General features: G+C 47.3%; 1 protein-coding gene across 1 annotated transcript in view; it reads left to right on the forward strand.

Moving 5' to 3' along the window:
- LOC147123263 (PGAP2-interacting protein-like) overlaps positions 1-26880 on the forward strand; it is a 229218-nt gene that overhangs the window by 42272 nt on the left and 160066 nt on the right. The window contains exons 5-6 of the mRNA XM_085965696.1: positions 303-510; positions 20806-20888. Of these exons, the coding sequence (XP_085821822.1) occupies positions 303-510; positions 20806-20888 (291 nt within the window). The remainder of the gene's footprint in view (positions 1-302; positions 511-20805; positions 20889-26880) is intronic.

The raw sequence follows: 26880 nt of genomic DNA on the forward strand, positions 1-26880 counted from the left end.
ACAGTTGTGAATTATTATTTTAACACAGTCATTAAGAATATGTTCCACAATTTAATTGTGATTTTATTTCTTATGAATAATGCGATCGTCTTCATTTGTAAATAAGCTAGGCTTTACCACTGTTTTCCCAAAGCATAGATGCCCCTTTATTATTTGTGTTTGTCACTGTATTCAGGTGACTGGATCATAAGTTTCTCGGCTCCTGTGGCACATCTGCTGGTAACTGATAAATGATCTCAATCTATTATAATGGTTATTGTAGTCAGTGATTTAAAAAAATGAATCATTGTTATTTGTGTCAGATTTTCAGAATCTACCAAAGAAAAAAGAGGAAATTAAATCTACAGCGGAAAAGAAGGAGCCTGCTGCTCAGCGCAATTGGCTTGTGAGTGGGGCAGCATTTGGGAGTTTGCAGTTCCTGACACACTGGATATTTGGAGAAGTCTCACTAGTCTCTCGATGGGCTGTGAGTGGTCACCCAAATGCTGGACCAGATCCTAATCCTTATGGGTAAGTAACATATGTTCCATGGAAACTTCAGTTTTGAGTCACAATTAAATGCAGTAGTATATTCTGTTGTCAGCTCAAATAAATTTTTGGTACGAGACCAATGTAAACATTTTACCTGCTTGGGCTATATTCTGTTGATATTACAGCATCATAATTGTGGATTCTTTGACACAAATCATGTGATGTCATGATCATTCTTAGCATTTTAGGGGAGTATTGATCTTGGCCCATGAAATGCTCAGTGGCTGTAGCTGTGTCATCTGCTGCAATCAAGCTGCCTCGTATTTTATTGCATTGTGTGATTATTGAACCATTCATTTATGATCCCTGCTCCTGAATGGATAGGCCCAAACTGCACCTAATATTGGGCCAGGGGCCTCATTATCATTGAACCAGCAAGCTGCAGATAACTAAAGGGCATCCCCAGGCAGCTTGCTGGAGAAGAGGCTGCGAGGATTGGGCTGCTGTGTCACTATTGGCAGCCCTCGGTTTAGTCCTTCAATGGTATCTGGAGAGCTGGGTGACCAAGTGGTGGGGAGGCGGGCTACTGGGAGAGGAGCAATTGGAGAGAGGGTAGCGGTGGCCAGGATCGGGGAGGGTGGTGGCGACGGTGATCGGAGGGGGATCAAGTTCACAATCGGCGAGGTGGGTGAGCGGTGGCCTGCAGAGCTTTAGACCACATGTAGACTTGGTTTTCCTGAATGCAGTTGGCACTGGCTGCCTCAGGGCAAAATAGTATTACAGGCCTCAAACAGGCATGAACCCTTTTATTTGCATAATATGCGTAGACTCTGGATGCCTAGTTTTTTTCCTATACCAATATGGCGGGTGGAGCGCTTCCGGCTCGTAATGAGCGTGTGCTTCCTGACCACCATATTGAAGGCATGGTGCTTGTTTAGTGCCGCAAAACGGGTGGGGCATTATTGAATTTCCAGGCTCTCATTTTTAGTATTGCACTTTAAAGAAATCGAAACTGTGAACTCTGAAAATCTGGAATAAAAACAGAAAATAGTGAAATGTATAGCAAGATGATAAGCATCTGAAAGAGATAAGTTAATATTTTGCGAGTGACCCATTCGGATGAAGGGTTCTATAGGACTTGTTAATTTTTGTTCAATGAACTTGATGTGCTTTTCCAAAATTTTCTGTTTTTATACCCCTATATACGGTGTTATTACCATATGTGATAAATGCATTTTGCTTGTTTTTTTGCTAATCTGAATATCAATTTATCATTCAGAAAGCCTGGTCGGTGTGACTAATGAAAGAGGTTGTTTGAGGAGATGTTTTGCAATGCAATTCACTGACATTGCAATGTCACTAATGTGGCAGGTTTGTGGAAATTCCACATACTTCTGAACGAATTTAGAATTGTTTGCAGAATCCAGCTTTGCAAGGGCAATAGACCTATGTATGCTATGTTTTAACCTGACTGTACCACAAATTTATTTGAGATTCTGATTCTGTTCAGAATTTATTGGCAAAACATTTCTTAATTCTATTTTAAAATAAGTAAATTCATTGAATTGTATCAATTCTGTGAATTTTCCATGTGAATTGGATTCAAAACTGATTCGGAGACAGGAAGCAGAGGGTAATGGTTGATGGGTGTTTTTGTGACTGGAAGGCTGTTTCCAGTGGGGTTCCGCAGGGTTCAGTACTAGGTCCCTTGCTTTTTGTGGTGTCTATCAACGATCTAGACTTGAATATAAGGGGTATGATTAAGAAGTTTGCAGATGATACTAAAATCGGCTGTGTTGTTGATACTGAAGAAGGAAGCTGTAGACTGCAGGAAGATATCAATAAATTGGTCAGGTGGGCAGAACAGTGGCAAATGGAATTAAATCCAGAGAAGTGTGAGGTAATGCATTTGGGGAGGGCTAACAAGGAAAGGGAATACACATTAAATGGTAGGACACTGAGTAGTGTAGAGGAATAAAGGGACCTTGGAGTACATGTCCACAGATCCCTGAAGGTAGCAGGCCAAGTAGATAAGATGGTTAAGAAGGCATAAGGAATGCTTGCCTTTATTAGCCGTGGCATAGAATACAAGAGGAGGGGGGTTATGCTTCAACTGTATAAAACACTAGTTAGGCCTCAGCTAGAGTGCAGTTCTGGTCACCACATTACAGGAAAGATGTGATTGCACTAGAGAGGGTACAGAGGAGATTTACAAGGATGTTGCCGGGAGTAGAGAACCTTAGCTATGAGGAAAGACTGGATAGGCTGGGTCTGTTTTCCTTGGAACAGAGGAGGCTGAGGGGAGACCTTACTGAGGTGTATAAAATTATGAGGGGCATAGATAAAGTGGATAGAAAGGACCTATTTCCCTTAGCAGAAGGGTCAAAAACCAGGGGGCACAGATTTAAAGTAATTGGAGGACGGTTTAGAGGGAAAATTTCTTCACCCAGAGGGTTGTGGGGGTCTGGAACTCACTGCCTGAAAGGGTGGTAGAGGCAGGAACCCTAACCACATTTAAAAAGTACTTGGATGTGCACTTGGGATGCTCTAACCTGCAGGGCTACGAACCAAGAGCTGGGAAGTGGGATTAGGCTGGATAGCTCTTTGTTGGCCGGCGTGGACATGATGGGCCGAAATGGCTTCCTTCTGTGCTGTAACTTTCTATGATTCTATGAAAATAACACCTTTAGTGCTCTTCAAATACCCCAAATGTTTCTCTATCCCCAAGATTTCTTTTCTATTCCTTTTCCCTTCATTCTCACAGCATCCACTTGCATCTTCCTTCAGTATCCCTGAGTCTGAGTCTTTTGGTCTGCTGGTGTCTTCCTGACCTCCCAAGAAAATTCACTTTTGCTTGTAAGTGATCTGTGAATTGGAAGAAAGAATGCCTTCGTGATTGCCACAATATTGTTCAGTGTTAACAAATTTCATTGTACATTTTAAATATGCTAAAACATTTGATTACAGTTGGTATAGGGATACATTTCTGTAGCAGGTGGACTGTCCTTTCTCCTCGGGGACCTGGGCTTGAATCCACCTCAGAGTCAGGAGATGGAATTACTATCTTTATCTATCTCTCTCTCTAATATATGTGGGTAGAAAAAATGAAGGACAGAGACCGGATGAGTTGCTAGTCCATGCGCTTGCTTTATTAGGCCAGAGCGAACTGAGCATGTTCATACTAAACCATGTGACAATGCATTACACTGCTTTCCCCTTTAAAAAAAAAGTACATATTCCCCTCAAGTACAACAAAACTATGACGCCACCTTTCCCAGCATTATATATACCACATAACAAAAACTCCTGGCATTTTTGTCTTTCAAATCCTACAAATGAACTACAAATTCAGTTTAATAACAGGTTTGCAGCGCCTTCCTGACCTCCTTACAAAAGGTTTTGGTGTTGAACCAATTTTCGGGCTGTTTTGTTTTGGTTCCAAACTCAAGGAAGTAGGTACCACCACTCTGTTTCCTCACTTGATACAAACTTGCTCACAAGACAATTCAGTACGATGGTTATGGAATGGTTTCAATTCTGTGTCCATACACTGATCAGTCCATCCATTCAAGGTGTTTTCATACACTCTTTTCTGTACTGAGTCCTTTTGAGTCTCATCTGCAATCTCAGTTGCATTCACGGGAAAGTCTTTGTCAACTGCACCTAGCGTGAAAATCTCACCTTCACTTCCAACACGAGTCCTCATGTGGCAACCTGGACAAAGCATCTGCGATTGTGTTTTGCTTTGAGGTGCGATATTCAATCGTGTAGTCATATTGTGACAACAACACTGCCCAACTTTGCATTCTTGATGCGGCCATTGCAGGGATGGCACATTTGGGCCTCAATATTGCTAGGAGTGGTTTGTGATCGGTTATCAGGGTAAACTTTCTGCCGATATGGAACTGTTGGAATTTCTTGATTCCAAACACTATGGCAAGTGCTTCCTTTTCAATTTGCTCATAGTTTCTTTCGCTCTTTGTGAGGGTTCGAGATGCAAACGCGATTGGTTTCTCTTGGCTGTCATCCATTACGTGGCTTATGACAACTCCCACCCCATAACTAGAAGCATCACATTATAAGATATTTAGTAGATGAGAATCATTTATGTATAACTTTTAAGTGTAGCCACTGACCAAATAATATTACCCATAATTACTCCTGGGTAACTAGAATGCTAAGACTTGTTCAAAATGTAGCTGCAGACAGTTCAAAAGCAGTTTTGACTAAGTTTTGATAACAAACAGCCACAGACTGCAAGTGAAGGTCAGATCATTAAATTGCTAAGAAAAACATATTATAATGCTGTTGGAACTTAGAATTCGCTTAACAAAACTAATTGCGACAATATTTAAAGAATAATTAGTATAAATTCCAATAAATGAGAGAGATCATGTAAGTTAAGGTATTTATCTGGTAGATTAAATTGAGATAGTCTGGATACATCAAGGCTAGTGGATCAGCGCTGAAATGATCTGGGCCCTTGGTATAAAGGCCTTGTACTGCTTGAGGCATGAAATGAAAGAGATAAAGTAAATTCCAATGGGGTGAAACACGACAGCAGAACAGGGTTAATGGAAATGTACTGGAAAAGGAGTGGCCAGGTTACTAGCCTTAACCTGAGTGACAATGGTATTTTGACCATTAGAACCAATTAAAAAAGGTGATTTTGTTAAAGACCATATATGGACACTGGCCAAACGAACTGTTGATAAGGAATGGGTTAAAACCTCGAGATTCAAAGAACAGTTTCACAGAGTTTTGCTGCGAAGATAAGGAACAGACCTGCGACGACGTTGCCTGTGTCTGAAGGGCTCCAGAAACCAAGGGCTGCGAGCTATTCGTTACTATCGCCTAATGTTATGTATTGATTACGCTGTAAGCTTAATAAATCTGATCTATTGCTCAAACATACTGGTGGCTGCCTATTTGTGTCTTGTCTAAGAACTCTGAGTGGTCATACTGACTGACTCACAACATGCTAACTTAAGCTCACGCTCTGTGTCGTAGTGCACAAGTAGAGCATTGCTAGAGAGACTTCTCTTACAAGTGTCGTAAGATTTCAGTTGCGCTTTTGTCCACTTCCACTGGACATCCTTCTTGAGGAGCTCGTGCAATGGAGCTAACATAGTTGCTAACTCGGGTAAGAAATGTGTGTAGTACTGGACCATTCCAAGGAAAGATTTTAAAGCGGATACGTTCTGTGGCTTTGGAACATTGATGACAGCATCAACCTTTTCCTTAACTGGTTGCAAGCCATTTGCATGAACTTTCAGACCAAGGTACACAACCTCGGGCTCACAAAACCACATTTGCTCCTTTTCAATTTGACTTTGTGGGAATTCAACCTTTTGAAGCACGAAATCTAACACCTCTAGATTTTCTTCCTCACTGCTTATTGCGATCCGCATACAGTTTGATTGAATAAGCAATTTGGAACTCCTTGCAAAATCTTATCCATCGCAGCCTGGAAGATTTTGGAAGAAGACTTTACACCATATGGCAGCTTGGTGTATGAGTACAGTCCCTTGTGTGTGTTGATGGTGAGATACTGTTGACTCTCTTTGTCAACATTCAGCTGAGCGTAAGCATGCGACAGGTCAAGCTTGGAGAAAACCTTTGACCCTGAGAGTGCTGCATACAAATTTTGCGATGTAGGTAACGGGTACTGCTCATCGTCAACTGCTTGGTTGATAGTAATTTTGTAGTCACCACACAAGCGTACAGTTTTGTCTGCTTTGGGCATTACCACAATCTGGGTAGCCCATTCACTTTATCAGTTTTTATGAGCACTCAGTTCTCTGAGCTTCGCTAGCTCTTCCTCCACCTGACTTTATAACGCATAGGGGACCGGCCTTGCCTTACAATAGACAGGCTTCGCGTTAGACTTGATGCAGATATGGGCGTCATACCCAGTGATGCCCTCCTAACTGTCTGCAAACATGCTTTCGTACTTGTTCAGCATTGTGTCGAGTCGCTTCTTTGAAGCATCTACACTGAAGATGTTTTTCCAGTCTAGTTTTAACTTTCTCAACCAGACTTTACTGACTGGCCATTGTGCTGAACTGTACATTTCATTTGTTCATATGTCTCTAGGATTTCTCCGGTGTAGGTTTTAACTCTACGGTACTCTTTGTAAGTGGTATTTGATTAAACTTACTCTCATATGTGTCCTTAGAGCAGTTTGCCGCCATGTCGATATACATATCAATATATTGCTCATTGTCCAAACGTTTTGTACGGAGGTCTTTCTTACAACTGCTAGTGTTGCTGCTAGTGGAATAAATACTGTAGATGCCGAGTTCTTCATCAGGAGTGTTCACTTCAATATTGTGAATTCCTCCCTTTTGTTGTCGCTGCTTTGCATTGCCACGAGAATGGTTCTTACTTTCTGCTTTCGATCTAGCTCTGCAAGCTGTTGAAATATGGCCTTGCTTCTGGCAATGAAATCGCTTCACATTTCTGTATTGGCAGGACAGTGGTGAGTGATTTCCATTGCAGCAATAACAATTCACTGAATTGCTCTCACCGGCATGTTTTTGACTCGGTCTCACAACTTTAGGTTTGGCGGTGCCTTTGTGACTGTAGACCTCAGCTGCACTAGTCACTTGAGCTGGACGGAGCTCCCCAGCATTCTTAGACGCCATCTCCATAGATAGGACAATTTTGCATGCTGTGTCAAACATTCGGTTCGGAGTGTTCAGTAACTTGGACTGTGTGCGCTCATCCACCAGTCCACAAACTTATCTCGCAACACATGATCCAAAAATGTGCTGAAGTTACAATGCAAAGACAGGTCTTTAAGAGCTACAATGTACTCACTGATGGTTTCACTTTGTTTTTGATTTCTGGTACCAAACTTATAGCTCTCTGCTACCTCTCTGCTATTTCTAACGGCTTTGGGTCGAAATGGTCCTCAAGTTTCTTGACAATGTCTTCAAACGACGCATCCTTCACTTTCCCTGGCACGAGTAGGTTTGTCAACATTCTGTACACATCTGGTCCAATCTCCGTTAGAAAAATTGCTTTCTTCTGTTCACGAATTACTTTATTTTGAGCTTGATCATTCTCATCTGCACCTTCAGTCTCAATAATGTTATTGGTCTTAAAAAACATCTCCATTCGCTCAATGTAAGAACTGAATGGTTCGCGAGCTTGGTCATACATGCCGAGGCTTCTGATGAATCCCATAGGCGCAGCCATGATTGTCCCGATTCCGTCGATGTGACTCAGCACACTACCTGTGTACCTGTGAGAATCAACGCTGCTGTTGCTGTTTATGCACACATGCGAAGACGAAACACAGACAATTCTGCATAAGCATTAACAATAAATCATCGCAAAAATTCAGTTTGTGTCACAAATTTACCTTAAACTTTTCCACACGAAGGTTGAACACTGTGTCCTTCCATGATCCGTAAAAATGGCTTTGAAATTCCATCCTTGTCGCCAAAAATGTAATATATGTGGGTAGAACAAATGAAGGACAGAGACAGGATAAGTTGCTAGTCCATGTGCCTGCTTTACTAGGCCAGAGTGAACTGAGCATGCTCATACTAAACCATGTGACAAACCATGTGATACATTACACTCTCCCTTTTTCTCTCTCTCTCTCTCTCTCTCTCTCTCTCTATTTACAGCATAGAAGCAGGCCATTTGGCCCAACTGGTCTATGCTGGTATTTATTCTCCATATGAGCCTTCTCCCACCCTACTTCATCTAACCCAATCTTCATATCCTTCTATTCCTTTCACACTCATTTACTTATCTAGCTTCCCCTTAAGGCATCTATGCTATTCGCCTCAACTACTCCATGTGATAGCAAGTTCCACATTCTAACCAATTTCTGGGTAAATAATTTTCTCCTGAATTATTTATTGGATTTATTAATGACTATTTTATATTTATGGCCCTGAGTTTTGGGCTCTCCACAAGTGGAAACATTTTTTTATTCGTTCATGGGATGTGGCTCTGTGGGCATCGCTGCAGCATTTATTGCCCATCCCTAGTTGCTCTTGAGAAGGTGGTGGTGAGCCACCGCCTTGAACCACTGTAGTCCGTGTGGCGAAGGTACTCCCACAGTGCTGTTAGGAAGAGAGTTTCAGGATTTTGACCCAGCGACGATGAAGGAATGGTGATATATTTCCAAGTCAGGATGGTGTTTGACTTGGAGGGGATCATGGAGGCGGTTGTGTTCCCATGCACCTGTTGCCCTTGTCCTTCTAGGTGGTAGAGTTCGTGGGTTTTGGAGGTGCTGTTGAATTATTTTGGCGAGTTGCTGCAGTGCATTTTGTAGATGGTACACACTGCAGCCACGGTGCGCTGATGGTGGAGGGAGTGAACGTTTAAGGTGGCTAATGGGGTGCCAATCAAGTGGGCTGCTTTGTCCTGGATGGTGTTGAGCTTCTTGAATGATGTTGGAGCTGCACTTATCCAGGCAAGTGGAGAGTATTCCATCACACTCCTGACATGTACCTTGTAGATGGTGAAAAGACTTTGGGGAGTCTGGGTGAGACACTTGCCGCAGAATACCCAGCCTCTGACCTACTCTTGTAGCCACAGTATTTATGTGGCTGGTTCAGTTAAGTCTCTCATCAATGGTGACCCCCAGGATGTTGATGGTGGGGGCTTTGGCGATGGTAATGCCATTGAATGCCAAGGGAAGGTGGTTAGACACTCTTGTTGGAGATAGTATTGCCTGGCACTTGTGTGGCACGAATGCTACTTGCCACTTATCAGCCCAAGCTTGAATGTTGCCCAGGTCTTGCTGCATGTGGGCATGGAATGCTTTATTATCTGAGGAGTTATGAATGGAACTGAACATTGTGTAATCATCGAACATCCTTACTTCTGACCTTATGATGGAGAGAAGGCCATTGATGAAGCAGCTGAGGGTGGTTGAGCCTAGGACACTGCCCTGAAGAACTCCTGTAGCGATGTCCTGGGGCTGAGATGATTGACCTCCAACAACCACAACCATCTTGTTTTGTGGTAGTTATGACTCCAGCCAGTGGAGAGTTTTCCCCCTGATTCCCATTGACTTCAGTTTTACTAGGGCTCCTTGATGCCACACTCGGTCAAATGCTGCCTTGATGTCAAGGCAGTCACTCTCACCTCACCTCTGGAATTTAGCTCTTTTGTCCATGTTTGGACTAAGGCTGTAATGAGGTCGGGAGCCAAGTGGCCCTGTTGATACCCAAACTGAGCATCGGTGAGCAGGTTATTGGTGAGTAAGTGCCACTTGATAACACTGTTGACGACACCTTCCATCATGTGATGATTGAGAGCATCTTCTCTATGTCTAACCTATCAAACCCCATCATACTTTTAAAGGCCACTATTAGGTCACCCCTCAGTCTTCTCTGTTCTAGAGAATGTATTATTTTATGAAATAAAAATCTTGCGTCTATTGTGCCAATCACACTTTCAAACATCAATATTTAAAAAGAGCAAAAGAGTTAGTTATTTTCTTCTAGTTTTCCTGGTCTTCATAATTTGGCCTCTACCCAAAGACATGAGCTTGAATTTACAAGCAGCTGCCAATCTACAGAAATCAACAATGAGCTTTTATTTCACCAAAGATTAGTCTATTTGGACCACTTTCCAATAGGAACTACCTGAGCAGTGATATTAAGAGAGGTCGTATTAAACACAGCTAAGCATCACAACAGGGACCCAGAACTAAAGAACTATAAGCAGTATCACAGAAGAGCAGTTAGTCTCTTATTTTTTTTACATAGATGTTACGACAGAGAAATAGGCTGTTCAGCCCAACTGTCAACTGTCCATGTTGCTTGTCCTCCACATGAGCTGTCGTTCTAATCCCATGTGTCTTCCCTGTTCCTTCTCTCCCCTTTCTTTCTCCTCTCTCTCTCTCTCTCTCTCTTTATTTCTTTCTCGCTCTTTCTCTTTCTTCATAGAATAGTACAGCACAGAAGGAGGCCATTCGGCCCATTGAGTCTGCGCCGGCTCTTTCGAAGCGCAATCCAGTTAGTCCCGCTCATTTCCCATATTTCTGCAATTTTTTCTCCTTCAAGTATTTATCCAATTCCCTTTTGTAGGCTATTATTAAATCTATAGCCACCATCCGATCAGGCAGTGCATTCCAAATCCTAACCACTCGTTGCATAAAAAAAGATTTTCCTCATGTCACCTCTGGTTCTTTTGCCAATAACCTTTAATCTGTGCCCTCTCGTTATCAACCCTTCAGCCATTGGAAACAGTTTCTCTTTATTTACTCAATCTAAACTGTTCATGATTTTAAACACCTCTCTCAAATCTCCTCTTAGCCTTCTCTGCTCTAAGGAGGAAAACCTCAGCTTTTTTAAAATTCGTTTTTATGGGATATGGGTGTCGCTGGCAAGGCCAGAATTTATTGCCCATCCCTAGTTGCCCTTGAGAAGGTGGTGGTGAGCCACCGCCTTGAATCGCTGCAGTCCATGTGATGAAGGTACTCCCACAGTGCTGTTAGGGAGGGAGTTCCAGGATTTTGACCCAGCGGCGATGAATAATCGGCGATATACTTCCTCAGGATGGTGTGTGACTTGGAGGTGGTGGTGTTCCCATGCACCCGCTGCCCTTGTCCTTCTAGGTGGAAGTGGTCGCGGGTTTGGGAGGTGCTGCCGAAGAAGCCTTGGCGAGTTGCTGCAATGCATCTTGTAGATGGTACACACTGCTACCACGGTACGCCGGTGGTGGAGGGAGTGAATGTTTAAGGTGGTGGATGGGGTGTCAATCAAACGGGCTGCTTTGCCCTGGATGGTGTTATAGTAATCTGGGATGTTATGATTAAGATTATCCACCAGGCGGTGCTGTAGCCAGTGCTGCCACTAGTTAAGGTCAGGGGGTTGCTTCCTGTCAAGGTCAGCAAAGGTGGAATTGCAGGATGCAGGCCTGTTTTCTTTGCTACACAGTTGTTAATAAAGTACTCGTGTTAATTCTAAGATATTGCCTCTTCGAGTTCTTGTTCCACTACATGGATTTATCACAGGTGTCAAGCTTCTTGAGTGTTGTTGCAGCTGCACTCATCCAGGCAAGTGGAGAGTATTCCATCACACTCCTTACTTGTGCCTTGTAGATGGTGGAAAGGCTTTGGGGAGTCAGGAGGTGAGACACTCGCCGCAGAATACCTAGCCTCTGACCTGCTCTTGTTGCCACAGTATTTATGTGGCTGGTCCAGTTAAGTCTCTGGTCAATGGTGACCCCCAGGATGTTGATGGTAGGGGATTCAGCGATGGTAATGCGTTGAATGTCAAGGGGAGGTGGTTAGATGCTCGCTTTTTGGAGATAGTCATTGCCTCGCACTTCTGTGGCGCAAATGTTACTTGCCACTTAGCAGCCCAAGCCTGAATGTCGCCCAGGTCTTGTTGCATGCGGGCATGGACTGCTTCATTATCTGAGGAGTTGTGAATGGCGCTGAACACTGCAGTCATCAGCGAACATCTTCATTTCTGCCCTTATGATGGAGAGAAGGTCATTGATGAAGCAGCTGAAGATGGTTGGGCCTAGGACACTGCCCTGAGGAACTCCTGCAGCGATGTCCTGGGGCTGTGATGATTGACCTTCAATCACCACAATCATCTTCCTTTCTGCTAGGTATGACTCCAGCCAGTGGATCATTTTCCCCGATTCCCATTGACTTCAGTTTTACTAGGGCTCCTTGATGCCACACTCGGTCAAATGCTGTCTTGATGTCAAGGGCAGTCACTCTCGCCTCACCTCTAGAATTCAGCTCCTTTGTCCATGTTTGGACCAAGGCTGTAATGAGGTCGGGAGCCGAGTGGTCTTGGCGGAACATAGAAACATAGGCCTAGAAATTCAGTTGTTTGCGCCAGCTGCTAGCACCTTTAGGAGGAGGAGAAGTGGGGCGCTAAGCGGCTAGTGCCCGGGCGTGGCGCGATCTGCGCCTCTCACGAAATTCAGTTAAGATTTAGCGCCGGCGCAAAACCATAGCGCGCGCTCAGCTGCGTGCGCAGATCCTGACGTCATTTCATGGTGCAACGCCATTTGTGCGCCCCGAACCGGAAATTCAGTGGCGCCGGCCTATTGTGCGCATGGCGCCCCCCGCGACCGGTAGAGGGGAATGGTTCCCAGTCGCTGCGGGGCGTGGGGGGCGCTAATTAAAGGGGACTCCTCCTGCAGTATAAATGTCAGCCATTTTGCTCCACTCCTTCTTTGTAAGAGATGGGTATTTGGAGAGAGACAAAGGTAAAGAGCTTTCTGGTTTGGCTGAACACTCGCACAGGTACTTGTGGCTTCAGGCCAGAGCTTTGCACTTGGATTTAACTTTCAGTGCCATAGCATTGATCTGATACATCTAATGGGGGCTGCAATGGGTGTAGATGTTGGCTTACTGCATTGCATTCAAAGGGCTCAGAGATGCCGTGAGAGAGTGCCAGTCATGGCCAGACGGAGAAGGGGCAACAGGCGTCGGCACAGGAGGCCTTACCCACCCAGGGTATACCGCCAGCAGTTCTCATATCTGAACATGTCTGAGGAGCAGTGTGTTCGGAGGCTGCGATTCAGAAGGGAGGTGGTCACTGAGATCTGCCACCTGCTTCGCAGAGATCTGCAGCCACAGCTCAGTAGCAGGACGTCTCTGTCAGTGGCAGTGAAGGTGACGGTGGCTCTCAACTTCTATGCCACCGGCTCCTTCCAATCCGCTACTGGGGACATTTCCAACATCTCCCAGTTCGCGGTACATTGCTGCATCCGCCAGGTGGCCAATGCCCTTTTCAGAAGGATACGTCAGTTCATCTCCTTCCCCATGACCCTGGACAAGCAGCAAGAGCATGCAATGGGATTTGCAGCATTAGTGGGCTTCCCCATGGTGCAGGGCGCCATTGACTGCACGCATGTGGCTTTGCAGGCACCTCTAGAGAATGCCGAGGATTACCGCAACTGGAGGGGCTACCATTCGCTCAACATGCAGTTGGTGTGTGACCACAGGCAGCTCATACTAGCTGTCAATGCCCGCTTTCCAGGCAGCAGCCACGATGCCTTCATCCTGCGCCAGACTTCTGTGGCAGACATTTTCGAGGCCCAGCCTCTCCCACGAGGATGGCTTCTCGGGGACAAAGGCTATCCTTTGTGCACCTGGCTGATGACCCCGCTCCGTGCACCCAGCACCCCTGCTGAAGAGCAATACAATTACAGCCATCAAGCAACCAGGAACATCATTGAGCACACAATCGGCGTGCTCAAGCAACGGTTCCGCTGTCTGGATCGTTCCGGGGGAGCCCTACAGTACTCGCCTGAGCGAGTCTCCAATTTCGTTGTCATGTGCTGCATGCTGCACAACCTGGCTATTCGCAGGACTCAACCACTGCCAGCAGACATTGGAGGACCACCAGAGGAGGAGGAGCACCAGCACGGGAGGGAGGCAGAAAGTGCAAGGGCCGTCCGTCGGCGGCTTATTGCAACTCGGTTCTAGGCCCCCTCTCAGGGAATGGCTTGTGCCAATGAAAGAAGATGAATGTAGCCGCTCCACAAGCCCTCAGCCGATCAAGGCAACAAATACTTCCAAAAGCAAACATGGACAGTGCGATTAAAGAATTTTTTTTACTGTGATAACTCTGTGCCCTTCCCGCATGACAAACTAATTCAGAGAAACCCCCTCAAAAAAAACAAGGACCCCAGTCTCGGCCTTCATATATAAAACAAATACACCAGTCTCGGCCTTTATATATAAAACGAATACACCAGTCTCGGCCTTCATATATAAAACAACACATTTGGCCACACCTTCTACTTTTCCCCCTGCGAGGGTGATCCGTCTCGCTTCCGTGACTGGCCCCTAACCGCCCTGCAGCTCCTCCTCAATGGGACCCCAGTGGCTGCAGCAAGGCTGGGGGGAAGGCTGCTGAGGGTCAGATGGTGAGACGGCAGATGCCCTTGGGGGTCGGCCTGGACCAGCTCTGGGCCTGAAGGGGCCGGCTGCTGACTGCTCCAACTCTGCTTGGGCGGCAGCAGTCTGACCTACGGGTGGTGGCAGCTGCAGTGGAGGAGTCACAGTGTTGGCTGCATGAATGCTGCCAACCTGACAGAGCACAGGCACGCCCTGGTCGGCTGATGCACTAGCACTTGCACGGGCCAGCACTGCAGCATGCGCAGCAATCTGCTGAAGCACAGACTGCTGGGCTGCTGCGGCCCGGCGATGCCTGGCCGATCCAGCGAGGGTGGCAGCAGTTAGTGCCCGTGTGGCCCTGGTCTGTGTCTGCATGACACCAGCCAGTGAATGCACGGCACGACTGAACACTTGGCTGGAGGCCGCCTGTGATGCCGCGAAGTCCTGCAGACTCCTAGCCTGTGCTGCACTGAATTCTTGCAGACTCCTGGCCTGTGCTGCCCCGAATTCCTGTACACTCCTTGCCAGTGATTTCTATGGAGTCAGGCATCCTTGCCACTGCAGCCATGAGCTCAGTGTGCCTGCGCTCAGCCTGGGCGCCCATTTCCGCTAGGAGCTGCACCTCCTCTGCGCTCACCGTAGCAGGACTCGAGGCCGCACTCACCCTCCGGGGAGAAGGCCGCCGAGCTTCCCCACCCATCCCGCGTTACTGCAGCCCGCTGGGCCCCGGAACTTCACTCTCCTCCGACCCTTCCCCCCGCTCCCCTCCAGGGAAGACGTGTCCCCATCATGGCCATGGGCTGCCTCGGCTGAGGGTGTCCCTGATGGGCCGGCTTCCTCTTCCTCCTCCTCTATTTCTGACTCCGAGACAGTGCCAGCTTGAGGGGCCGCCTCCTCACCTGGCGATTCAGCACCTGAAAGCAGGGAGGCACAAGAGTTGCTTTAGAGTGAGGACAGGGCGGCAGCGAGGGAGGCATGAGTGCTGCTATGCACTGCATTGGTTCGATAGTGGCAAAGGATGCTGGTGTGAAGCGTAAGTGGAAAGAGAGAGGTCAAAAAGGTGATGACCTTACCATTGGTGCCCAGAACAGGGTCGGCATCTCCAGTGGCGACGGGGCCAATCAGCCGGCCTGCCATGATCCACTCCACTCGCTGCTCTAGGTCGCTGAGCTGTTTCAGGTCAGGACGGCCTCCCCCGATCTGTCGCTGCTGTCTTCGGTTATGCGCCAGCTTGCCCTGCAAGAGAAAGGACGGCCTCTAAGTACAGTGTGAAGCCCTGATCCTGCCTGCACTGCCTCCCATGGTGGAATAGCCCTGACAGTGTCAAGCCCTGATCTTGCCTGCACGGCCTTCCATGGTGGAATAGCACTGACAGTGTATAAAGTCCTGAATGTGCAACTGCTTTTCATGACAGTCCCATAGCTGCTGGATGAGGGCTGGGCATTGGGGCTTTCAGGTCCCTTTGGCCATAAAGTGAGGTGCACATGCAGGGATGAGGAGGATACTGGAAAGGGTACTCACCCTGACAACCCGAGTGAGGTCGTTTTTTTTTTCGGCATTGGGTTGGAGTCCTGCCAACCACGCTGTTGGAGGTGACCCTGTTTGCCACCTCCCTCCAGGCTTTACGATAATCGGTGGGCAGCGGCCTCCTGCCACCCTCAGGGAAGAGGACATGGTGCCTGCACTCCACTGCGCCAACCAGCACCCTCAGGTCACCCTCACCAAAGCGCTGCGCTCTCTCCCTGGCCTTCTCCATTCTCCTGGGCGTGGAGCAGTTCAAACAGCAGTGGTCAGGCCTTGCTTAAGGGCTGCAGTGTGCAGGGCGTGGCAGCCAAACAATTCCACCCTCCCCCTTTAAGAGCTGACTGGCGCCTGACTGTCTGCCTTCAATCAGCAACTCGCCGCACCTGCGCTGTGCCCGCCCTCAGTGTTGGCGCCCCGGATCGCTGGCTTAGCGCCTAATGATAGTCGTGCATCGCCTGCTTTAGCGCAGCAGCAGCCTCTTGGGGCGATGCAACTGAATATCGGCGAAGGGAGCGCTAAGTTGCGCCGGGCGCAAAATTTAGCGAACGCCCGGCTGTAGCGCCCCAAACGTGGCTATACTGAATTTCTAGGCCATAGAAGATAGGAGTAGGAGTAGACCATTCGGCCCCTCGAGCCTGCTCCACCATTCAATGATACAATAGCAAAATACTGGGGATGCTGGAAACCTGAAATAACAACAGAAAATGCTGGAAATACTCAACAGGCCAGGCAGCATCCGTGGAGAGAGAAACACAGTTAACGTTTCAGGTCTGGGACCCTTCATCAGCCACATCTCTTTCCTCAGTAACTGTCTCCGGTTCAGAGTTATTCCACGTGGATTCCAACTAAACTTCCACCCTTCATGTTTCGGATCCACCCAGGATTACAAATATCTCCTCGATATTCATCGTTCTTCGAACTACTGCTCTCGTCGCATCTTGAGATCCACGCTCAACGCCATGCGCCGCCACATGAACAACCTCGACCCCTCTCTCCAGCAGCACCGACGCACTCTATTTCAATGCTGTCTGGGTCCACAGTTCCATTTCATCCTTCGACTCATCCGACACTTCAACAAAAAACTTTTTTTCTTCCTTTTTGATGTCAAGGATTGCAAGCTTCACCAACTCGTGGACACCAACGCCCCCCCAGAACCTTGTTCCCTGTTACTTTCCTCTGATCCGATCCCTTCTTCCAATCTCACCCCCTGCCGCGTTTTCACTATCCCCTCTGACCTTCCCCTCTCTGACCCCGAACGATCAGTCCTCAGCAAAGGCCTGAGCTTCATCCCCTTACGCCCCCATCTGAATGAATTTCGAGCTCGACACGATGCTGAGCTCTTCTTCCGTCGCCTTCGGCTCCGTGCCCACTTCTCTGGCCAGGAGTCTTCCCCCCCGCACGGCTGATCCTTTCTCCCGCTTTCTAAATTCTCGTTCTACTTGGAAGCAGTTCTGATGAAGGGTCCCAGACCTGAAACGTTAACTCTGTTTCTCTCTCCACGGATGCTGCCTGGCCTGCTGAGTATTTCCAGCATTTTCTGTTGTTATTTCCGCCATTCAATGAGATCATGGCTGATCATCCAAATTCAGTACCCTGTTCCTGCCTTCTCTCCATACCCCTTGATCCCTTTAGCCTTAAGAAATATATCCAACTCCTTCTTGAATATATTTAATGAATTGGCCTCTACTGCCTTCTTTGGTAGAGAATTCCACAGGTTCACCACTCTCTGGGTGAAGAAATTCCTCCTCATCTCTGCCCTAAATGGCTTACCCCTTATCCTTAGACTGTGACCCCTGGTTCTGGACTCCCCGACCATCGGGAACATCCTTCCTGCATCTAGTCTGTTTAGTCCTGTTAGAATTTTATAAGTTTCGATGGGATCCCCTCTCATTCTTCTAAACTCCAGCGAGTATAAGCCCAATCGACCCAATCTCCTCATACATCATTCCTGCCATCCCAGGTATCAGCCTGGTGAATCTTCGCTGCACTCCTTCCATGGCAAGAACATCCTCAGATAAGGCGACCAAAACTGCACACAATACTCAAGATGTGGTCTCACCAAGGCCCTGTACAACTGCAGCAAGATATCCTTGCTCCTGTACTCAAACCCTCTCGCTACGAAGGCCAACATACCATTTGCCGCCTTAACCGCCTGCTGCACCTGTATGCTTACTTTCAGCGACTGGTGCACAAGGACGCCCAGGTCTCGTTGCACTTCCCCTTCTCCCAATCTATTGCCATTCAGATAATAATCTGCCTTCCTGTTTTTGACACCAAAGTGGATAACCTCGCATTTATCCATGTTATATTGCATCTGCCATGCTTCTGCCCAATCGCCCAATCTGCCCAAATCATCCTGGAGCTTCTCGGCATCCTCCTCACAGCACACACGCCCACCCAGCTTTGTGTCATCTGCAAACTTGGAGATGTTACATCTAGTTCCCTCGTCCAAATCATTAATATATATTGTGAATAGCTGGGGTCCAAGGACCGATCCCTGCGGTACCCCACTAGTCACTGCCTGCCACTCGGAAAAAGACCCGTTTATTCCAACTCTTTGCTTTCTGTCTGCCAACCAGTTCTCTATCCAAGTCAATACCTTGCCTCCAATCCCATGTGCCTTAATTTTGCCAAACTGAGCATCAGTCAGCAGGTTATTGGTGAGTAAGTGCCGCTTGATAGCACTGTCTATGACACCTTCCATCACTTTGCTGATGATTGAGAGTAGAGTGATGGGGCGGTAATTGGCCAGGTTGGATTTGTCCTGCTTTTTGTGGACAGGCCATACCTGGGCAGTTTTCCACATTGTTGGATAGATGCCAGTGTTGTAGCTGTACCAGAACAGCTTGGATAGAGGCGTGGCTAGTTCTGGAGCACAAGTCTTCAGCATGACAGCCGGGATGTTGTCGGGGCCCACAGCCTTTGCTGTATCCAGTGCGCTCAGCCATTTCTTGATATCACGTGGAGTGAATCAAATTGGCTGAATACTGGCTTCTGTGGGGATCTTTGGAGTAAGCCGATATGGATCATCCACTCGGCACTTCTGACTGAAGATGGTTGCAAACGCTCCAGCCTTGTCTTTTGCACTCAGGTGCTGGGCTCCACCATCATTGAGGATGGGGATATTCTTGGAGCCTCCTCCTCCCGTTAGTTGTTTAATGGTCCACCACCATTCACGACTGGATGTGGCAGGACTGCAGAGCTTTGATCTGATCCATTGATTGTGGGATTGCTTAGCCCTGTCTATAGCATGCTGTTTCTGCTTTTTAGCATGCATGTAGTCCTGTGTTGCAGCTTCCTCAAGTTGGCACTTAATTTTTAGGTACGCCTGGTGCTGCTCCCGGCATGCTCTTCTACACTCCTTATTGAACCAGGGTTGGTCCCCTGGCTTGGTAGTAGTGGTACAGTGAGGGATATGCCGGGCCATGAGGTTACAGATTGTGGTGGAATATAATGCTGCTGCTGCTGATGGCCCACAGTGCCTCATGGATGCCCAGTTTTGAGCTGCTAGATCTGTTCTGAATCTATCCCATTTAGCATGGTGGTAGTGCCACACAACACGATGGAGGGTATCCTCCGTGTGAAGATGGGACTTCGTCTCCACAATGTGCGGTGGTCACTGCTACCAATGCTGTCATGCACACATGCATCTGCGACGGGTAGATTGGTGAAGACGAGGTCAAGTAGGTTTTTCCCTTGTGTTGGTTCTCTCACCACCTGTCGCAGGCCCGGACTGGCAGTTATGTCCTTCAGGACTCGGCCAGCTCGGTCAGTAGTGGTGCTACCGAGCCACTCTTGGTGATGTACATTGAAGTCCCCCACCCAGAGTACATTCTGTGCCCTTGCTACTCTCAGTGCTTGTTCCAAGTGGTGTTCAACACAGAGGAGTACTGATTCATCAGCTGAGGGAGGGCGGTAGGTGGTAATCAGCAGGAGGTCTCCTTGCCCATGCTTGACCTGAAGCCATGAGACTTTATGGGGTCCAGAGTCAATGCTGAGGAGTCCCGACTGTATACTACTGTGCTGCCACCCCTGGTGGGTCTGTCCTGCCGGTGGGGCAGGACATACCCAGGGATGGTGATGGAGGAGTTTGGGGCATTGGCTGAAAGGTATGATTCTGTGAGTATGACTGTCAGGCTGTTACTCGACTAGTCTGTGGGGCAGCTCTCCCAATTTTGGCACAAGTCCCAGATGTTGGTGATGAGGACTTTGCAGGGTTGACTGGGCTGGGTGTGCTGGTGCCGACGACGATGCCGGGTGGTCCGTCCAGTTTCATTCTTATTATGTTTGGTAGCGGTTTTTTACAACTGAGTGACTTGCTGGGCCATTTCAGAGGGCAGTTAAGAGTCAATCACATTGCTGTGGGTCTGGAGTCACGTATAGGCCAGACCAGGTAAGGACAGCAGATTTCCTTCCCTAAAGGACATTAGAGAACCAAATGGGTTTCTCAGCTTCTACAGTCTATCCACATAACTGTATTCCCTCATCCCTGGAACCATTCTAGTAAATCTCTTCTGTACCCTGTCCAAAGCCTTCACGTCCTTCTGGAGTATTGTGTCCAGAAGGACACAATACTCCAGCTGGAGCTGAACTAGTGCTTTTATATAGGTTTGGCATAACTTCCTAGCTTTTGCATTCTATGCCTCTATTTATAAAGCCCAAGATCCCATATGCTTTATTAAATACTTTGCTAACTGTCCTGCCACCTTCAAAGATTTGTGTACAAACACCCCAGGTCTCTGTTCTTGCACCTTCTCTTTTTCTTCTTTTTCTATTCTCTTTCTTTTTTCTTTCTTCTCGCTCTTTCTCTCTCGCTCTTTCTCACTCCTTCTTCTACCCCTTCCAGCAGAAATTGGAAATTTTGCTTGAAACAGCTTTTGAAGTTGGATTAATATATTGTTGGAGTAGAGACTGTGGTTTCTGAATTGTGCTTTTTAATATAAAAGAGCTTTTTTTTCTTTCAGAGGTGTGATTCTGATTGCCCTGGCTCTCGGTGTGATGTTATCATTTTGGCCTTCTATTTTCAACGTTGTCTTTTGGTTAATAGGTAAGGAATTCACAGTGTCTGATAATAGTATTTTGTACTTTTAGAAAAAGGGGATTTTTTTCCTCTTACTTCTCCTCTGCTGTAGATTCATGTCAGTGTGCAGACCCATCATACCTAATCTAAGTTGCCAATCTTCATGTGGGCTAGTCTGTAAGTGTCAGCAGATTATTTGACAGTGGAAGACTATAGCAGCCCCAATCCTGTTGTCACTCGTTACCCACATGTGCACTTCTAGCTGATATTATTGGTTACTGGACAGTCATCAATAGAGGAGACTCTGGCTGTCACCTCTCATCTGAGGACCTAGTAAATAATTGAAGTGCTCTACAGCTGCCCCAGCTGATGTTAGTTAACTCAGTACAGACCAGAGATCAAACTACATGTGGGTCATTTACCTACTGTGCTAAAACAAGACCTATTTTCTGATTTATGCCTTGGTTGATAGCTGTATCAGGATCTCCAACTGGTGTGCCATTTTCTGATATTTGCCCACAGGAGGGGTAACAACCAACACTATGATCACTTAAGTTAATTTGAGGCATTAATTGTTAAACCATGTTCATAAACAGAAGTACCTCCTTGAGTGGCTGTAATCTTGGAAGTTGGGTGTGCACCAGTGGTGTGGATTTTGTCTAGTTGGGGACATGCTTTTTTTGCTGCGCCTGTGAAAATCACTGCTTGCTGAGGCAAAAAGAGAACTCATCTTCCATTGTTTTATAGTCAGGATGGCGCAATAAAAAATGCCTAACTGATCAGTGAGAACTTGTGCATCCAGTAACAAGGGACCTTGCCTGTGCAAATTGGGTGCTGCATTTCCTATACAGGTAGACTATCCTTTATCCGAAAACCTCGGGACCAGCCGTGTTTCGGTTTTAGGAAAATTTCGGATTTCGGAAGGTGCGCGAAAACACTTCGGTTTTCAGAGTAGTTTGGTTTGCGGGAGTGCGGATAAAGGATGTACTATCCCTTATCCGAAAGGGTGGGGGTCGGCGGGGGGGTCGGGGGTGGGGGTCAGCGGGGGGGTCGTGGTCGGGGGTGGGGGTCGGCAAGGGTGGGGGTCGGCGCGGGGGTCGGGTTCGGCCGGGGCGTCGGGGGTGGGGGTCGGCGGGGGTCGGGGTCGTGCGCACGACTTACGCTGAGCGATTTCGGTTTTCAGAAGTCATGCTTTGCGCCACTTTCGGCTTTCAGAGGTTTTCTGGTTTCGGATGTGCGGATAAAGGCTGGTACACTTACGCTGAGCGATTTCGGTTTTCAGAAGTGCGGAAAAATGCTACACTATCCCTTATCCGGCTAGGCCTGTAAGTCGTGCGCCACTCTGGTCATGTCGTGCGCACGACTTACGCTGACCGAAAAAACCTTCGGTTTTTAGAGGGTTTCGGTTTTCGGAAGTCCGGATAAAGGGTAGTCTACCTGTATATACAATAATAATAATAGTGACTACACTTCAAAAGTATTTCATTGGCTGTGAAGTGCTTTGGGACATCCTGAGGTCATGAAAGGCACTATATAAATGCAAGTATTCCCTTCCTTCCTTCTGTCATACAGCATATTTTCCTGCTAAAATGATTTGTCTTGAAACAGTACTAGAAATCCACACTCATTCTCACCAGCTTTTATATTTCTCTGCAATTTATTTGATCAAGACAATTTTGATTAACTCTCACATAAATGGTAATGATCAGGAAACAACAAGGTAGAAGTTCTTGTTGACGAAGCAGAGACTGGAAAATCACAAGTTAAGGAACTTGCTGGCTTCTCGCCCAATTCATGCTGCATGCAAGATTTCTGGTCTGGTTTTCTGCCAGGGATGATTTGCATAAGAGCTTCATCAGGCAACTGAGTTTTATTCAAATCAGGACATAATGAGGCAGCCCATGATTTCTGTTTTCCCAACTCGTTCCTACTCAGTGTTAAACTCACCCATTTGAAATGTGCATTAAAGGCCAGTGAGGTTCTTGCCTGTCAGGCAGGACTCCCTTAAAGGTATATTACCATTTTCCCCCTCTGCCATCCATTGCAAGAGATGGGGATTGCTTTTAATGGCCCCCCATCTGTAAGGGGGGTGGTGGGTGTGGCGCGTGCGCCCAGTCAGTTATGCCCCTGACTGTTTGGTGAGCGGTGCGAATCGCTCCCACGCCCCTTGGGTTCTAGACACCGGACTTAGGTACAGGCGGCGATACAGAAAGACTCGAGTAGACAGGTGGTTTAGATGTAAGAAAACCAAGATTTTTATTAAAACAGAGAATAACACAGTCTGATGAGAAATTACTAGCATAAAATACAGGCAAATACAAAATAACTATACTTATACAGGGAATGGGGAACACACAGCACATCGAGGGAAAACAAACTATATTAACAATCCCCTTATCCCACCCCCTATACCTAACTAGATTAAGCTATGAGGGGCCAGAATTCATGCTCACCAATCCAAAACAAGACCAACTGTTAACGAAATGCAGATTTTGAGGTTTGGTTCTCTGTCCTCTTAGGTACCCCGCCGCCACGTGGTCTTCAGGGGCGCGGTGCTGGAGCTGCTACTGCGACACACCTTTTTCTCCTCTGCTGCCGTCGTCGTCTCGTCCCGATGGGTTCTCTTCTTCTCCCTCGGGCGGTCGCCGGCGGTAACGTTATGTTTATCGGACAGTTAACAGTCTTTGTCGTTTAGATTTTGTTACCCATGCATCGAACGACAGTTTGTTCGAGGTAGCATAGGCACCTGCGTTACAGTGTTCTATAAGATGTTCGTTTTCCCAAGCGCCAGCTTATAACTCGACGCTTGGTCTTTATCGATATGTTTTTCGCTGCCCTGCTCTGCCCTTATCCCAGTTTTATCGTCTTCTTCGTCTCCACTCGTCTCGTCTCGGGCTACCTGCTCGAATTCATCTTGCCCCTTCTCGCGGCCTGGGCGTCCCAGATGACAGGGGACTCGGGTCTCGTTCTCCTCCCCGGCTGTTGGTATGGTGTACTTTACTGCTGAAGCTCACCACGGGGAGCGAGGAGAGACCCGCCACGAGGCCAGGGCACGAGTGAACCAGGAACCAAGAGCGAGGGTCAAGCGCAAGAGAGGGCAAAGAGAGAGCAGAGAGATTGCTACCCGGGGCCTGCAGTTATACCCGTTGTTTCCATTCCTTATCTGCGCGCCAAATCAGGTTAGTTCATTGTTCCAATTTTGGCGGGCTGTTTTAAATAATTACAGCAACCTAAACTAACTGTTTTTAGATGGCTGTTTACCGCACCTAATGGCCTGATGTTCAAGCTGTATTGTTATTAATGCATTCTAATTGGCATGTCCGGCCTCGATGGCTTCCTTAAGCTGTTTCCGATTATTTATGCAGACGACTTGATGGCCTCAAGTATAGGCTCAACTAGTTCTGATCTGTCTACGATCTGGCTGAATGCATATTCAAATGTTTGCTGTCTGCTGTTTCCAAAACACACAGCCCTTTTCACAGAAACTGCATTTTAGGTTTTGATTTCCCCACAGGCTGCTTGTGCTGCCACAGTCCAAGCTTTAAAAATCTTGCAGGCTTTTGGTCACGAGGTGCGGACGCCATCTTTTGGGTACCCTTTTTAAAACGTCCATGCAGGGTCCCTATTACTAATAACTTTGGGGAAATGTGGAAATTTTGCGAATCCTACACTCCCCCCACCCCCCCCCCACCCTGTGATACTAAAACTTGCTTGAAGTATCATTATTACATGGTGAGCAAAATTTTCCTGACCCTCCATAGTCAACCTTCCCCTGTAATTACCTATCTAATACACCCACGACACATGCACTTCCCATTCTGTGAAAATGTAGTGTACATAAGCATACATAGAATAATTACAGACTTTTACACACATCCAAGCATGGAGGGGGTCCAACACCCCTGCACCACTTGGTACACATACATCTTTATTAAATGCGTCGCGAAAAAGGAGAAAAACTTTATTAAAAACAACAAACACAAAAAACAATCTTTAATCAAAATACAAGGAAAAGACTTAAACAGGTGTGTCTCCGTCCACCTTCACATAATGTTCCTTCCAGATCTTCTGGTTTCGGAACTCTAACAACTACCCTTTTCCCTTACATTGAATACAAACTAGATACAACACTATCCCTAACTGGCAAACCACGAGAATGTGGGAAGCCAGCCTGATCCACGAAGGGACCTCTGTGTTATTGAAAATGTCCCACCAGGGTGGAATCACAATATCCAATACCTTAGTCCCTATCTCTACTGTTTTCTGCTCTAGAGTGTAAAAATGTTTCTGCGAAACTATAACGGCCTTGAGTATTTTGGTTAGGTGTTCTGGGAGAGGGGGAATCTCGTAGCCGAAGTGCGCTACGTACTTTTGCAAATTCGTAAAATTCTCCTTCACAGTGAGGTGAACAGTGGAGGGTTCAGGAATGGGGACAATTCGCTCCTGGGCCACTTGAACTTCTGCCTCGGGTTTAAAACAGAAACTGCTGTCACTAACCGGACACCAGCTATGCTGTCCATGCTGGTAGTGGGACGCGCCGGTGGTGACACAATATGTCCCACCTCCTATATATGCTACCTGCGGGTGAACATGGCCTTGTGCCATTGCCCTCATGGTACAATTTATAGGCTTCGCGCCAGCAGCTCTGAACCCACACTGCGGTTTTGAATAGGCATTCAAGTGCTGGGGACACAGGATTATGTGTGCTCCCCGGCTCTGGCACCCTGAGAGGCCAGTGCCTGTCATAGCATGCTCCCACTTTATGACGTAAGGTGGGACTGCTGTGAAACGAATGTGTGCATCCCCTTGAATGACTCCAATGTTCTCTACCCTGTATACCGGTGCGGGTCGGGCTGTCCTACCCATGACCGGCATCCTAACTACTACTCCCATGATTGTGTGGTTGGACCGTCCACAATCCACGGGGACTGGGTAGGCTTCGGAGGCTAGTCGGAGTTGGCACGGGCTTAATGCATTCTCAAACGGGTGGAGGGCTGCGAGGTGTTTGTTGCTGATCCAAGAGGGGACTAAACCCTGTTTTAAATCCTCCAGATTACTGCGGCCCTCGCCCAGTAACCACGCCCCGTATAGCACACACACCTCATTCTGCGCAGCCTGGTCAGAAGCATTTCTGTCCTCCCTTATGAGGGCATTTATCGTCTTTGCATGCTTCTCCAACTCCACTATGATCTCCTTTAAAAGGACCTCATGCAACTCCAAGCCCACTACTTTATTCTCATCCAGTAAAATCTTCTTTACCTCTGTTTTTAAACCGTTTGTCTGGGTCTGCAGCTCTGTCATCCAAACTGTTGATGACAGAGGACCCAGTATTAAACGCAGTAAAAACATTCCATACACCCCTTCTTTGTCTCCCTGCATTACCCAAAAACTCTTGGTGTGTGGTGTACAGTTCGGTTTTGTCCACATGGGCGAAATCGAACTCCTAAAACTTCCTGAACATGTCCTTCAATAGGGCCTGGTATAGCTGCTCTGTTTCTTTGGGGCACTACTCTGGTAAATGTACCTTGGTGAGATTTAAAATCGCATAGTGTACCCCCTGGTACAGCACCTGATCGGTAGGTACTAGTACCAATCCATTCCCTGGTCCCTTGGTGGTGGTGGGCCAACCTTCCCTGGGTAACCTCGCCGCCTGCGCCATGGGCGGGGCACAAGCTCAGTGGCATTGACTGGGATTGGGGTGTATGGGACCGGACACACCTTCAGGCTGGTATCCCACTTCATCCCCTCCCCGGCGTCTTGCCACTGCCGGTGGAAAACAATGGATATGCCTGTGGGGCAGACCCTCTCTGACCCTCACATACAGATATAAATCCCTTGATCCGGTTCCCACCACTTGTCCCAACACACACTTAATCCTCCATGAGTCCCTGTAATCGTCTGGTGGGTATTGTTCCCCAACTGTTCCCACTCGACTTCAGGGTTTCTCATATCCTTGCTCAGCTTCCTGAGCCACCACCACCTATCCAGAGGAGTGTGTCCTTTACACCTTAAACATATG

Source organism: Somniosus microcephalus, chromosome 2 (genome assembly GCF_052327205.1).
Source record: "Somniosus microcephalus isolate GS21.2 chromosome 2, FLI_Smic_1.0, whole genome shotgun sequence".
Taxonomy (NCBI): Eukaryota; Metazoa; Chordata; class Chondrichthyes; order Squaliformes; family Somniosidae; genus Somniosus; species Somniosus microcephalus.